Below are 16,357 nucleotides of genomic sequence, written 5' to 3'. Positions count from 1 at the left end.
TTGTTTCCCCCCCCGCCCGCCAATCCTGAGCGCTGGGGGGCGTGGCCACACCTGGGAGGCGTGGCGGGCGGCGGTGGGGGCTGCGGCGTCCTGGGGCGAGGCGCTGACGTGAGCTCCGCGCACCTGGGCCGGGCAGGTAAGGGCTAGTGCGGGACAGGGAAAGGATCCCGCAGTCCAGAGCCGGGCACCACTTGGCCAGGTTGTCGAGGAGTGTGGTGGCGACAGGTGATCCCAGCAGCGGACTCGCTTCGAAGGGACGCGCTCCGGGCAGCCGGTTTGAGGAAAGGTGGGGACGCCGACTTCTGGAGACTAGCTTGAGGAAGAAGAGACACGCCCGGGGGTGGGGAATGGTCTGCTCTAGAGTTTGGGGGGTCGTGAGAGTGTGCTTGGGGCCATTTATTAGGGACACCCACTGGAGCTGGGTACCTGTCCTCTCGCCCTCCTCCAGATAGCTTTGGGGCGGTCCAAGTTCTGTAGCGCTAGGCCCCTCCCGATCCCGATCCCGAACTATGTCAACTCGCTTTCCTTCCCTACCGAAAAGGAGGGCGCTGCCTTAGGGCCCCCCAACTCGCCCCACCTCGGACAGAGCGAAGGCACCGCCCCCCTCCCCTTTGGACTTACAACTTGCTTGGCCACGGGCTCCTGAACCCCAGAGAGGGGACTTTCCAGGCCCGCTGGCCGTTGGTCCAGGTGGTTGTTTTGGAGCATTGAAGGTGAGCACAGCCGGGAGCTTTGGCCGGTTTGTTTTCCCTCCCTGAGTTTCTTTGGTACAGTCAGCCCCTGCCCTGTGCCTGGGAGACACCCATGGATTTCCAAGTAGCCCAGCTAGGTGTCTGGGAGGGTGGCGCTGGGCGTGGTTGCTCTGGGGGTGAGGCCCTCTTTGCCTGAAGGGGCTGGAGGGTGGTTAGGGAGAAAAGGGAAAAAGTCTCCCAGGCCCGCCTGTAAAGAAGGCCTGGGGTGCCATTCTTTCTAGGGACCCTGTGTTGTGGTAAAGGGGGTCACCCTACCTCGACCTCTGCTCTGGTGGATGTTCAGATGGAAGCCCAGAAAGGGGGAGGGAGATGGAGCTTGAGTACTAGTAGGAAAGTGGGCCCTGACCCAAGAGAGAGTTTAGGGTTAGGGTTAGATTATGCAAAATGCACAGTAGCAGTGCCCAATACCCTGCAACTCCCCTTCATAGTCCTTTTTTTTGGGGGGGGAGAGGTTTTTGCTATAGGGAAAGTGCGCTTGCCAGAAAGACAGAGACAGAGAGACAGAAAGCAAGAAATCACCCTCCCAGGGGGGTTAGCCACACCGCAATCCCTTCTCCTCCATTCTCCTCTCATCTTGGGTACGCACACACACGTGCCTGGTGTGAGTTTAAGCCACCGGGTCTGGGACTCAAACCGTGGTTGAATACATGGGAGTCCAGTGACATAGCCATTACGTCAACTGCTAGTCCCATAGTCTTTTAATGTCACTCCTGGAAGACTAGAAGTTTACCCCTAATTGGGGCTAAACTAAATGAAGGGAAGGCTGAGAAATTTGGAGAATAGCATCTCCCTTCCCTTCAGGAGGAAGGGAAAATGGGACCACCAACTAAGACCTGTCTGAGACAAATGGTGGGTGAATTCTGCTCTGAGCAAAACTACCAAAGGCCAACTCTTGGGTTTGCAGTTAGTCTGAGCAGAGGCTGCAGAGGTAGCAGTGAGGGTATAGAGGACTGGAATGGGGTGTGAGAGAGGACAGTTAGTGCCTTGGGGAGGTTGAAAATGTCCTCGCTCTCTGCTCAGTGTGAAGAGAGTGAATGGGTTGACATTTTGTCCTCTGACTGGCTAAATACTTGTTAGAGACACTGGCCTTGAATTTTGCTGTGATGGCAGCTAGAGACACCAGAACTGAGTTTATTAGGCTAGGGGTTCTACAGGTGCTGGAATTTGGATGGTAAGAAGGTTTAGAGTGAGAACTCTGATTTCCCTATGTTTGAGAGTGAATGTCCTGTGGTATCAACTCTAATCCGTTTTGGGCCTGCGTGCTGCTGGATCTTTGTTGTTAAATTTTTTGGTTTACCAGGTGGGAGGGACATAGCAGGACTTCATACAGGAGTGTTGGGTCCAGGCCCTAGGCAAAGCACTTAACTTTGCTGTGCCTCAGTTAACCTAGATGTAGAATGAAGATAATACCACTTCCAGGATTCTGAGGATGAAGTCGGACATAGTAAGAGTACATGTGAATACTGTGAAGCCTATGCAGATAATGAGGGTCTGGATACTGTCCTTCATAAGAAATGTCTTATTGTCCTCTGGTTAAAACAAAAAAATGATATTGGGGACCAGCAGTTGGTGTTATGGCTATGTCACTGGACTCTCATGTAGTTGACCACGGTTCAAATCCTGGACCCGGTGGCTTAAACTCACGCTGGGCATGTGTGCGTACCTAAGATCCTGAGAGGAGAATGGGGGAGAAGTGATTGCAACGTGGCCATCCCCCCTGGGGGAGTGATTTCTTGCTTTCTGTATCTCTTTATATTTCTGGAGAGCACACGTGCCCTATAACAAAACAAACAAAACAAACTCAAAAAAATTATATTGTAGTTTTAAAATTTAATTATAAATCAAAGCATATCATGATAGGAAAATGTGAATTATATAGGAAAGTATATAGGGAAGGATATCTTATGACACTGGTATGTATATTTCTCCTTTTCAGTTCCATGTGTATGAGCATGTTTGCAAGTATGTTATTTTATAAAATGGAGATGATGCTGCATAGTCAATGTTGCATGTTTCATTTCCCCCTTTAACTTCATATTATAAACCTTTCTCAAGTCTAATAAAAATTCTTCAGCCACCTACTCTGTTGTTAATGGCTGCTTGATGTTGCAGCCTGTGGATGTGACATTATAGAGAATCATTTCCCCCCTTGGTCATTTTAGTTGTTTTTAGTTTCTGCCTCTCTGCCTGATTTTAGTCTTAGTTATTGGGTAGCAGCTGGGAGGGGTCTTGGCTGACTTTCAGAAGGTGGAGAGGGAGGTAGGGCAGGGAGGAGGGCAGGCTGGGGCTGAGGCAGGGTTGCTCATGTGTAGTCCCATCTGGGGAGAACACTGAGAACCTAGGCTGTAGATCTAACTGCTGATCTCTATGGGTGGCTGCTTCTCCATCACTAGGTGTGGCTCCCTGTCTTGGCCTGGTTGCCTTAATTTTGTCTTGATAGACTGTGATCAATGACAGGAAGCCCTTTTTTCCAAGTGTATGGTCAATGAAAGGTGGATGTTATACATCTGATAGGCCCAAAATATAGAACTTACTGGTCGTGCAGTAGAAATCCTCAAAAGCCCCTTACTAAATTGCCTGGTTTTCTTATTTCCTATTCTCTCTCTCTCTCTCTTTTTTTGAGAATTATTTATTAAATTTATTATTATTATTTTTTTCAATTTGCCCATAGAGAGAGAAAGAGAAAAATTGAGAAAGCAAGCCTCCAGGTCCAGGTCTTGAACTGTGGTTAGGCATGTGGGAATCCAACGCCTTAACCACCATACCATTTGCTGGCCCCTTCTTATCCTCTTTTTCCTTCCTTTCCCCAGCCCCTTTTCAGTAGGACTCAGATGGGGAAGAAAAAATTAGAACTTGTCCTTGAAAGGATAAGCGTCCTTCCTCCTTATAAGGTGTAACTGTATTCCCTGGTGTGATGGTTTCACATTCTGCCCTACAAAACACCCTAAACCAAGGCCAGGACCGTGGGAGCACTTGAGTACTGCCTACCAGCCTCATCTGTCCACTGTGAGCTCTGCTCCCCCAAGGAAGGTTTCAGTTGCAGGAGGACTTGGTAAGTGGGTCAGAAGGCTCAGGTGAGAGCAGTTCCCATTTTGCTCTTAAAGTGTCAATGAGTGGGGCTTGGGTTTTTGCATTTGTTGAAAGTTCAGCCGGGCGAGAGAGGTGGTGTTAGAGGCCACCCCCTCTTCTACACTCCTGCCAGTGGGAGCCTTCAGCTGACTCAACTGGTTTGGTTTCAGGACCATAATCCAGGTCTTCATACCTCTCTGCCTATGAAGGTGACTGACTTATTTTCCTGTCTTCCTCAAGCTCTTGTGGGGGTCTGAGTAGATCCATTGTGGATTTCCTTAGGAAAAAGCATCTGATGAAAATATTGAGCTTTTATATTCAGTAACTAGCACAGTGCTTAGCACACAATCGCTGATAACAAATACCTATTGAATGAGTGTCATTTTTCCAGACATCCCTTTCTCATCTTCAGTAAAAACAATAAAACAGAACACCAAAAAATCCAAATGCAACATCTAGGCAAATAGTTCTCCAGTAACTGGTTTTCCCTACCCACTCTGGGCAGGCCTTTATTTTCTACTGTGGGTGCCTTGGCTGCTGTTGAATGTTATCTGCTATGTCTGTGTATTTTTATGAGAATCAATTGCAGACTTTACCCAGGCTGACTCCTGCAGCCAATCGGCCCACTCCAGCGTCTGTAGGGAGATAAACAGACCAGGTGGGGAGGCTTTTCTAGCTATGTCTTATGACTTTTTAGTACTCAGCGGTAGGGATCTAGTAGATGATTATTCTAGGACTTCCAAGCTTTATAGACTCAGTTATAGGGAAGTGATCGCAGAGCTTTCATCTCCACTGTTCCTAAGCCTCCCCAGAACTTGCTTCTTGTGTGGATAATCAGCTGAGATCTCCTTTTCTCGGTACAGAATCTTTGAGTGACCAAAGGAAAGGAAAGCTGACTGAAGGTTCAGCTCTTCAGAGCCCCCAGGGACACACTGCCTGCCCGTGCATGTAAGTAAGGACTTCAGAATCCAGGATTTGTCTCTCCCCTCCTCTCTCACTACGATGGCGCCATTTCTTACCGAAATATTGCCATTCACCTCTTGTTGTCTTGTTTTAAAAAAGAACATGCTTCAGTTTCTTGCCTATATACTTGAAGTTTTCATTTTGTTCTTCCTTCTGAGATGAGATTGAAAGAGCAATTACCCCTTTCTTCCAAAGCCCTGGGCACTTCAGGAAGGACTGTGTTCCAGTGGGGATGACATCACCTTTTTATTTTTCTGCCTCGGGATTTAAATAGAAGAAATGTGATCTGCTTGCATGATAAGTCTGATTTGGCTAGAGCATGAAGTATAAATGGCTTTGGAATAAGAATCAAAAGAACCTTTTAACCTCTTTTCTTTTCTTTCCCACCTGGCACAGTTTATTCCCATATTTAGTTTCTTTGCTGTAATCTAGTGAAACGGTAGCTCTATCATACGGGAACTGAGGCTGGGAAGAGTTCCCAGTGGCTGGCCTAATTCTCCTTCTCTCCCCACTTCTCGTCTCTCCTCCCCCCAGATCATGGCCCTCCACCCCCGCAGAGTTCGGCTGAAGCCCTGGCTGGTGGCCCAGGTGGATAGTGGCCTGTATCCTGGGCTCATCTGGCTACACAGGGACTCCAAACGCTTCCAGATTCCCTGGAAACATGCCACCCGGCATAGCCCTCAACAAGAGGAGGAAAATACCATTTTTAAGGTAAAGGAGTTCTTTCACCATCTGGCTTGAAATTTTTTCCAGTTCTTTCAGACCTTTCTGGGTTTGTTTTTTCTATTTGGGCACAGGGAAAACACTAGATCCAAAACTCTGATGAAACAGAGGATGTTTATGATGGGGGTGCCCAAGCATAGCAGGCATAGTAATTTGTCTTGTTGGGGCATGTCCATGGTGGAAGCCCTTTATTCTTTTCTCACTGGTCGAAGGTACTCAACTCATGTACCAAAGGATCTGAGGTGGGGTTGGCTAAGCTGCTGTACGTGGTTGTAGTGACGTGGTTGTTCCAAAGGTGCCCATTGACTGCTTTTTATTCACCAGGGCTCTTGGTGTGATGAGGGGTGCGTATATAGGCCGGTTGATGGTGCAACAGTCAAATGCAACACTTTGTGAGGCTGGCCCACGTGGGAGGGATCTGGGTTTATGTCTGGAGAACTTCTTTGTTTTTTTCTTTTGTAGAGATTTTTGCTTTAGACACATGCACTCACTGGAGAGAGAGAGACAGAGACAGTGAGAGGGAAAGTGAGAAGTCACCACCCCTGGGGGAATGGCCATGCCACAGTCCCTAGGGATCTTGGGTATGGTCACACTACAGTCTCTTTCCTCCATTCCTCCTCCCTATCAAGATTTAGGGTATGAATTCACACACACCTCCCATCTTTTTCAAGCTATAAGGGATGGGATTTGAACTGAAGTTGACCATGTAGGATCCAGCTCCCTAGGGACAGTGCTTAGGGTTGGCTTATGTTTTTCTTTTGATTATATTTTGACCTTTTCCATAACCTCTGTTAAAAATTAATGGTGAGTAAATTATAAGTTTTTATTCTACAAATATGTTTTCTTAAATTAAAAATAGCTCTAATATGGTCATTTGATTTAACTGGAAAGGTCACATAGCACAATACTTAAATGAAACTGAAACTTGACTTGAGGCAGGAATATATGAGCAGTGGGTTGTGGGACAGGGTTTTAACTCTGAGTTGTCACCCTGGAGGTTGTGCCTGTACTGTAGACCATCTTCTTGTTACTGGTCACTTACATCTTGTGAGTAGCTTTGGTTCCTGTACCCCCAAGACATGGAGAAGTGTTTGTCTTTCTCTGTAAGCAAGAAGTCAGAGTGAAACCCAATTCCTACAATGGGCCTCTTATTTGTGCCCCAAATTCTTTCTGAGATTGGATCAGGAAAGGGCAGAAAAGAAGGTCCCAGGGCTCAAAGGAAAGCCATTCTAGAGATGTTTCCCACTCAACTCTGTTATGTCAGATGCAGAGAAGAAAGAGAGAAACTGTCCTGAGAGTACCTAGAAAGAAAGTAAAAGTGATGAGGAAAATATCTGTATACCATACCAGTTATTGGAGCTGGCACTGAGAAAGGGACAGACCTGCCCCTGTTCTAACTAGCCTCTCATTGTGGCCATGGCCTGAAACTGGACTTGCTGGCCAAGTGTCTGGTTCCTGAAAGCCTCACTTATGAGGGTGATTTGCATGCTTCAGACTTTAGTAAAGGGTGGCTGTGGGGAGGCTGCTTTGCCTTATTTATATCTGTATGTCTATTTACAGAGAGCAGAGAGGGAGGTCTGGGAAGTAGGAGACTGCAAGTGCATTCAAGAGATTGCAAGCTTTGAGGGGCCTTTGGCAGGATATGCAGGTGGAACACTAACTCCATGAAATGGGTGCCTATGTCCTTCTTTTTTTTTTTTTGGAGAAGTTTTTGCTATAGGGTGTGTGTGCTCGCTAGAGACAGAAAGTGAGAAATCACCCCCCGGGGGGATGGCTATGCCACAGTTCCTTCTTCATTCTCCTCTCGGGATCTTGGGCACACATACACACACACCCAGTGTGAGTTTAGGCCACCAGGTCCAGGACTCGAACCACGGTCGACCACATGGGAGTCCAGCGACATAGCCATTACGTCAACTGCAGGTCCCACCTGTGTCCTTTATTTAATTTTTATGACAGCCCTGTAGGGGAAGTATTAACCTCATGATATAAGTGCAGAAATTAGGACAGTAGGTAGTGTGAAGGTTTTGGCAGCTGGGTCCCACATGGCCAACTGTACTGGTCTAGTCATGGACTCAGCAGCTTGAAAATCACACCAGGCATGTGTGCGTTTGCACATAAAATCCCAAAAGGAAATTGGAGGAGACTGCAATGTGGCCATTCTCCCTGGGGCGTGATTTTTCACTTTCTCTCTCTTCCTCTCTATCGCTATCTCTCCCTGGTGAGCATACATGCCCTATAACAAACTACAGAAATGCAGAACTGAATATTTGAGGGGCTAATCCACCAAAATCACTCAACCAATAAGAGGTGGAGTCAGGATTTGAAACCAGGTAGATTTGAAACCAGGTCTACCTGCTCTTTATGACAGCCATTGGAAGACCTGGCCTCAAAGCTTACTACCTTCAGCTGCATGTGTGGTTTTGAGCAAGTGAAATCACTCTGGGCTTTGGCTTCCCTTTCAGTAAATTGGGGGTGAAACTAGACATGCCTGCTTCTGAGGATTATCATGAGAGTGAGTGCAATAATGCATGAGAAGGGGTTCATAAAGCACCATAAATAAGGGATTATTTTAGAAAGAAATATAGGGACCTGCACAGTGACCAAAATATCTTGGAAACAAGACTCAGAATAGATTTGGACAAATAGATGTTTATAAACCACAATGATTTGTCATGTGGTACCTAGTAGGCTTCCTTTCTTGAGTCTAGCATTACAATCTCTGTTGCTTCAAGGGTACTCAACATCATGAGGATGGGTCCTGGGGACGGCTGTGCAGGGAGCAGGAAAATTTGGGGCTGTGGCGTTAGTCAGTCTTGTTGCTTTCCACGGAGGGGCAGGGCTTTTGAGAGCCAAAGAAATTTGCAGAGCTCTGCCAGAATCTATATGGTCAAAGTCCTCTGTGTGTAGCCAGAGTGGGTGTGAGCATAACAAATGAAACAAATGGAAAGGAAAATGTGAGGAGGCAGCAGCCAGGCTTCCCAAGATGTGCTTCCCAGATACCAGGGAGCAGAGAAGTTGAAATTCCCTGTAGAGGGCTGGGTGGAATGGAACAGCAATTTGGCCCTGCTAAGCCTCCCAGGGCAGCACAACTTTGTCAAACTTAGTCATTTCATACAACAAAATGAATGGGGGAACCCAAATCGGAGAAGGTGGTAAGGGAAAGTGAGCCACCATTGGAGGAGAAGGATTTAAATTGGCTCTTGGAAAAAACTTACTTATGACTGTGCAGGGGGTGACTAGAGGAGTTCAGATATTTCAATGGATAGGACAGAAAAATGTACTGATAACTTGGTCAGGACCACAGGCAGGGAGTTGGAGTGGGACAAATGATATGCCCTGTGAGCCTGAAAAAGCTGGTGTGTCCTTTGTCTTGAGTCCTCTGCTAGTATCTCCTTTTAATCCAGAATAGGTCACACTCTGAAGAAAGCTAAGAGATCAGAGAATATGTTAGCAATTGGGGAGAGCATATATGCTTTGCACAGAAATATAAATGCCTATTAGAGCTGGAAGTAGGACTAGGGTTCTATTAATACTCACTGCTTTGTTCCTGAGGACCTTGGTCTATGGTATGTGCAGCTCAGGTTTCCTTTTTCCTTACTGGGAAAACTACCTTATTCCCTTCACCTAGGGAAAATGCTGAGAGTTTCCATATTTGAAAACCTGAAAGGAGTAGTCAAAATGGTTTTAGCTCATGCCCTAGCCACTGGTGTGGCCGACAGCATGGTGCTTCAATGAAGTGGGAGTTTGAGGGAATAGAGGAAGCTAGGGGTGTGGGTCTATTAGGACAGGAGACCCTCAGCCACAGGGATAGCTGAGCTCCCAGCTTATGCTTCTCCTAAAGGCACTGGGTTTCTGTAATTCTTTTTTAATGAATCAGATCAAAGATGAGGGGAAGGAACCAGCATGGCCACTCTTCATATTATCTGCCATCACCCTTTGCTGTACTCATTGTTATATAAGCAACTCATGTTGAAAATAGATAAGCAAAAAAGCTACCTGAAATTCTGCTGTCAGAGTTACCATTGGCATTCTAGTGCATGTTTCCCCCAGATTGTCTTTATTTTCAATAGTTTATTATAGTGTTGTCATCTTGACAGGTGCTGATACCAGCATCTGAGATAAGGTTCCTCCTTTGAAAATTTTTGTTTGCATGTGGTTTAACTTCCTTCCCTTAGGCCCTGCTGTGCCTGGTTCTAAGTGCGGTGTTTCTTGCCGCCATCTCTGTAAATTGGGGTTGGATGGTAGAGTGGTCATGCAGGGCTGTATGTGAGTCTGGTGTCTGTATGAGAAAAGGTGCGCGCACGCTCTACAGTGGTTCTGGGCAATATAGGCACTCACTGTAGTTTCCTGTTCTTCAGGCCTGGGCTGTGGAGACAGGGAAGTACCAGGAAGGAGTGGATGATCCTGACCCAGCTAAATGGAAGGCCCAGCTCCGCTGCGCTCTCAACAAGAGCAGGGAATTCAACCTGATGTATGACGGCACCAAGGAGGTGCCCATGAACCCAGTGAAGATATATCAAGTGTGTGACATCCCCCAGCCCCAGGGCTCAATCATTAACCCAGGTGAGGCCCCAGCTGGTGGGGGAAAAGGTAGGCAGTATGCCAGCTTCTGGCTGGACTCTTAAAGAGATAATCAACTTGAAAACAGCCTAGTTTACAAAATAGAAGACTAGTAAAGCAAGAAAGCCTTTCCCCAGGAAAGACTTGGAGAACAACAGATGCAAACTCAGCAAACTCTTCTTGCTAACTTAAAGAAGTTATTAGTCTGATTGCTTAAAGTATGAGAAAGTAGAGGAAAGATAGCATTCCTACTGTAAAATAATCTTTCCTGGGACTCAGAGGCCAGGTAATTTTGAAAGAGAAGGAATTAGAACTTAGTTTGAGTTCTGAACCTGGTTCTTATCACTTCACTAATTGTGGGACTTGAATCAAGTCATTTGACCTCTTTGAGTCTCATTTTCTTCTACTCTGACATGTAGTCTCTCATCTTTCCTTTCTGCTTGAAAGGCTATTATAAGAATTGATTTTGGGAACCAGCAGTTAGCGTAATGGCTATGTCGCTGGACTCCCACGTAGTCGACCGCGGTTCGTGTCCCGGACCCGGTGGCTTAAAACTCACGCCGGGCGCGTGTGCGTGCGTGCCCAAGATCCCGAGAGGAGAATGGAGGAGAAGGGATTGCGGCGTGACCATCCCCCCTGGGGGGTGATTTCTCGCTTTCTGTCTCTATGTCTCTCTCTGTCTGTCTGGCGAGCGCACGCGCCCTACAGTGAAAATCTCTCCAAAAAAAAAAAAAAAGAAGAAAAAAAAAAAGAATTGATTTATACGATATGTAAAAGCTATGAAGTTCTTTATAAATATTGGGTGAGTGATCATTTAATTTGTAGGGTATTGATAAGAGAATACAACCTGATCTTCCTGTTTACTCAGTGCTTAACACATACTAAGAGACAGATAATGTAGACTTGTACTCCAGTGAGGCCCTACCGTGGGGCTAGGATCTGTTGCCCATACTAAGCTTACGAGGGCAAGGAGTTGGTACCTTGAGTTCTTAAAAGAAATACTAGTGTGTAAGAAGCTAATATGTAGGTATGCTAATATGTAGAGATTTCTAGAAAGGATTAAGGTCTGTAGCTCCTGGATAGGGGAAAAGAGCTTAAGTAGGGATCTGTAGGAAACATTGAAAGCAGTACACCCTTGGTGTTCTCACTCTTTTTAGCTAGGACATTAATGGTGCAAACTGAACCCATAGAGCCTCTGTACATAGAGGCTGGTCAGCTGCAGGGGTGATGGTACAACATGAACTGCTTACCTTTGGGCTTATGTGTCTCGGGTAGGATCCACTGGGTCTGCTCCCTGGGATGAGAAGGATAATGATGTGGATGAAGAAGATGAGGAAGATGAGCTCGATCAGTCACAGCACCATGTTCCCATCCAAGACACCTTCCCTTTTCTGAACATCAATGGTGAGTGAGGGAAGGGAAGAGGACGGTTTGCAGAGCTAAGGAGGATGTAAAAGGTTTCCTTCGAACTGCTAACCCCTCAGCCACCATTACCCTGGAAGCAGGATTAAGCCCTGTGGCCAGGCTGTTGGTCTGTTAGCAAACATGGGTCATGGGCAAGGGAATTTTGCCCATGCTTATGGGATAACTCATTTATTCCAGTGCAGAGGGTGAGTCCTAAGCATAGAGAACATCTTCTAAATTCTATGTAATAATTCAAATAAATAGAAATAGGGAAAAAATCCCACATACAAATATACCGGTGTTACAAATTTTGTGTTTCCTTCAGGCTAAGTGCAGGCTTCATTTCTGTGAACTATAGGCAACTTCTTCCAATATTTCACTTTATGTAATTCCATGTCATCTCCTTAACTGTGACCACTCTGCTTAGGCTGTATCATTGGAAACTTATTTATTTATTTATTTTTAAAGAATTACTTTATTTAACTTTATTTATTTACTTACTTATTTTTAATTTGACCAGAGGAAAGAGAGAGAGAGAGGGAGAGAGAGAAAGAGAAAGTGAGGAAGCAAGTCGCCAGATCTGGGACTCAAACCATGGTTGGCCATGTGCAAGTCTAGCGCCATTAACCACGACGCCACTTGCTGGCCCAGAAACTTATTGTTTCTGTAGCTGTTAATACTAGGTTTTGGTGGGATATATCTGCAATAGACTTTACATTTATGGGCTTTTGAATTTAGCATCCTAGGAAAAATGAGTTGAGAGGTTGGCAGTCCACTGTGTGAAAGAACAGGTCTTGAATCCCTCAGTGCACATTCTGAGGGTACTCAAATACATGTTGAATTGCTCTCTGCAGCCTCATTACTTCATCTGTCCACTGTAATGTTTTGAGTCAACTAACTTGTATATAGCTGAGCAGATTTTCACTATCTTTTTAGTGCCATCTGGCTGCTGTGGGTCAAAGGAGATAATTTATGCACCCTAGGAAACAGGATATCAAGATGATTTCTATAGGATTTGGGGCACCCTATGCTTAGTGATGCCCCTACTGTTGAGAATCACAAAAATCAGTCTTACTGCGTGTCTACTGGCCTTCCTTTATTTATCTTGCCATTTATATCTTTGCAATCAAGTGATGAGCAAAGAAAAATTATAATTCATAGAGATTTTCCAGGTCAGTATTACCAATTGCTACATTTCTGGTTAACAAACTTTTAAGAATTAGATATCTGGACATGCAGAATCCTTTCCTAAATTCTTGGCTAACTCATTATATTATTTTCACCCTTTAAAAGGATACAACCTATTCTCACTGTCCTGATTTCCTATTTCTGTTTGTATTTTATTAAAGCAAACATTTTGTGTCTTTATGTTTTAGGCTGCCTTGCATCCTTTTTAGTAAGTTCTAAAATAAATATGAAAAACAAAAAAGTAAAATGAGTAGGTAGATTTAGCGAGACTCGTACACAAAGGGTCAAAGAAACTCATACACAAAGGGTCAGCTCTGTGATTTCAAAGCTGTTCGGGCAGAGGAAGAATTGTTGAAGAATAGATGCCTAAGAGGTGAGACTAGGAGGAGAAATCTGTAGATTTTGGAGGAAGCCAACATTGACAGTAACAGTGAAATAAGATAGGCTTTAAGTTTTAATTGAGTACTTTAACATAAATAATACTTCCCAGGGTTTAAAATAATGGTACAGGGGTCAGCAGGTGGTGTGGTGGTTAAGGTGGTGGACTCTCACATGGTGGACTACAGTTCGAGTCCTGGACCTGGTGGCTTGCTTTTTTACTTTCTCTCTTTCTTACTCTCTGTCTCTCTGTTATCAAATTTAAAAATTAATTAATTAAAATAAATAATTCTAAAAAAAAGGTGAGTTGCCAAAATTTTAAAAAATTAATTAAAAAAATAATGGTACAAAAAGGTAGTAAATTGAAAGGCTTTTCTTCCATCATGTCCTAGAACCTTCTAGTTCTTTCCCTGGAGGAAATAGCTTGTTCTGGGTTCTTGAGTATTCTTCCAAATATTTTATGCATATATAAGTATGTGTTTTTAACAGAATTTCTGTACATTAACACTTATTTGAAGCTCATCAACTAATTCAGTTGAGTTGGTTTTATGAAAGACAACTAGCTTCTATTTAGTTGCTACAGCCAAATTTTACAATGGGGAATCTTGCACTCATGCCCATTCTAATTTGACCTCAGAAAAAAACTCACTTGTCTATATGTTAATCTTTGGCAAATGAAGGTTTTTTAGAACTATGAATTTATGAGAGAAATAATATATCTAATAATAATGTAGGAGCAGGGGAACTGTATTTCTTACCATGTTAAGTTATGGGAATCTTCGGTGGGCTGGGAGATCACACTGGGTCATAGCTCAGTGTTTGACTTTATTGACCTTGTTCCTTCTTAGAGCCTCAGACCAGGTGATGAACATGTGTGGTGCCCCTGCCTACTCACCCACATCCTTCTACTCTAGGTTCTCCCATGGCACCAGCCAGTGTGGGCAACTGCAGCGTGGGTAACTGCAGCGTGGGCAACTGCAGTCCTGAAGCAGTGTGGCCCAAAACTGAACCTCTGGAGATGGAAGTACCTCAGGCACCTATACAACCTTTCTATAGCTCTCCAGAGCTGTGGATCAGCTCTCTTCCAAGTAAGTGAGCTCTTACGTTCTTGTTGAGTATTCAGCTCCTATTATGATCCCTTTCCTGTCTGGTCTTCCACCTTTTTTTTTTTTTTTCCATGTATAGAATAACTTCTTGTCCTACAGGCACCCTCTGTCTACTTCCTGGCTGGCCGATGAGTCACCAGGGAAGAAGTCAAGAAACTTTAGCCCATATCTACTTGCCCATGGTGATGTTCTGATTGGTTACAGCTCCAGGTTACTCCCTTCTTAGATTGGTGAGAGGCCTGAGTTTATCGGTTTGGGTAGGTAATTTGAGGACAAGGACAGTTGTGAGATAGGGAGGTTAGTGGCCATACATTTGGTCAAGAAGGCTCTTGGATTTTGAGGCACTTTAGGACACAGAAAAAAGCCTCTCTCCAAATTTGGCACAAGTTTAGTTTGTTTCAATGAAGAGTCAATGTCTTTACGTTAGTCTCCCTCACATTTTACATGAAGGAGGCATGAGTGTTAAAATTTTGTCCAAGAGGCTAAGTAGCTTTTGCTGGGTTCAATGGAGACTTGCCGAGTGAAAATTTACTTTGCTGTGAACTGTGAACTTTTATGTATATTGTTAGGACAGATGCACAATGTGCACTCACATCTGTAATTTTCAGAAAGATGGCTTGGTATTTCTTCTTATTCCTCTGGTTTCTTTCAACAGTGAGCCCCAAACAGGACACAAGCCAGACACCTTAGTTTTTTTTGCTCTTTCTAATGCCTACTAATGTGAATATTCAGTATGACATAGAGATACTAGGACCCAACACTTTGCTTGATGAAATTCTAGCCCTTAGGGTGTGGTTATTGAACAGAGATGGACTTTAGACTGTTTACTACAAGGCAGTCTTTTGAGTGAATATTCCAGAGATCTGTTGAGTTCTCCCTTTATTGCAGAAAGGATAAATGTGGCAGTGGCTTTTCTGAAAGTTGGTTGAATGATGACTTGCTCTTGATGGAACTTGCATGGGTCGCAGGGATGGACAGGCAGAGCGGTGAAGCAGTACTCTTACTGTCATCTCACCTTGCAGTGACTGACTTGGACATCAAGTTTCAATATCGTGGGAAGGAATATGGACAGACCATGACTGTGAGCAATCCCCAGGGCTGCCGACTCTTCTATGGGGACCTGGGTCCCATGCCTGACCAGGAAGAGCTTTTTGGTCCCGTCAGCCTGGAGCAGGTCAAATTTCCAGGTCCGGAGCATATCACCAATGAGAAGCAGAAGCTATTCACTAGCAAGCTGCTAGATGTCATGGACAGAGGACTGATCCTGGAGGTCAGCGGCCACGCCATTTATGCTATTAGGCTGTGCCAGTGCAAGGTGTACTGGTCTGGGCCATGTGCCCCATCACTTGCTGCCCCCAACCTGATTGAGAGACAAAAGAAGGTCAAACTGTTTTGTCTGGAAACATTCCTTAGTGGTGAGTTTTTTTTTTTTTTTTTTTAAGGTTCATGATGGGAATTGTTATCTAGAAGTACATCTTCCCTTCTTCACTCCCCCTCCCCCACTGCCCACCCATTCCTGGCTTAAAGACATTTTTAGTATTTGAGAGGTTTTTGCTATAGGGCACATGCACTCCCCAGAAAGACAGAAAGAGAGAGAGAGAGAGAGAGAGAGAGAGAGAGAGAGAGAGAGAAAAAACAAAATCAGCCCCCCAGGGGGGATGGCCATGCTGCAATCCCTTCTCCTCCATTCTCCTCTTGGGATCTTGAGCACGCATGCACACACACCCAGCATGAGTTTAAGCCACTGGGTCCAGGACTTGAACCACAGTCGAGTACATGGGAGTCCAGTGACGTAGCCATTATGCCATCTGCTAGTCCCTGGCTTAAAGATCTTAAACCAAAAAATTTCTTCTGGAGGATGTTAAGGCAGAAGAGAGCTTTGATTCTGAAGAGGCAACAAAGTCAAACCTAGACAACAAAGAAGGGAGTTCTACTGCAAGGCTATGTACTTGGGAACTATTTTTAGGTGTAGCTCCATCAGCAAGAGAAAATGGAGACAGCCTTATCATTATCCCCCCAAATGCTGCCAGCTTATCTTTAACTTTGAAAGGTGAACCTGTTTGTCATATTCAGCAAAACACAATCTTTTTGTTTGGGCTATATGCATGGTGAACTCAAGAAGGCAGTTTTATGGAGAGCATTGAGATATAAATTTTATAATATGATTTGAATCCTAAGTCTAGATCAGCGATGTCCAATGAAACCCTCTGA

General features: G+C 44.8%; 1 protein-coding gene across 7 annotated transcripts in view; it reads left to right on the top strand.

The window, feature by feature from the left end:
* Window positions 1–16,357, top strand: part of IRF6 (interferon regulatory factor 6) — a 44,917-nt gene that overhangs the window by 26,833 nt on the left and 1,727 nt on the right. Inside the window, exons 1-8 of one of the 7 annotated variants that reach the window (XM_006159329.3) lie at window positions 94–136; window positions 3,563–3,804; window positions 4,685–4,769; window positions 5,319–5,495; window positions 9,869–10,073; window positions 11,346–11,474; window positions 13,955–14,128; window positions 15,169–15,561. In XM_006159329.3, the coding sequence (XP_006159391.1) occupies window positions 5,322–5,495; window positions 9,869–10,073; window positions 11,346–11,474; window positions 13,955–14,128; window positions 15,169–15,561 (1,075 nt within the window). In that variant the 5' untranslated portion in view covers window positions 94–136; window positions 3,563–3,804; window positions 4,685–4,769; window positions 5,319–5,321. The other 6 variants (XM_014591903.2, XM_006159330.3, XM_006159328.3 and 3 more) reach the window with 6 other exon arrangements.

Source organism: Tupaia chinensis, unplaced genomic scaffold (assembly GCF_000334495.1).
Source record: "Tupaia chinensis unplaced genomic scaffold, TupChi_1.0 Scaffold000627_1, whole genome shotgun sequence".
Lineage (NCBI taxonomy): Eukaryota > Metazoa > Chordata > Mammalia > Scandentia > Tupaiidae > Tupaia > Tupaia belangeri.
The sequence above is the reverse complement of the archived record's forward strand: the minus strand, read 5'-3'. Positions and strand labels throughout refer to the sequence as shown.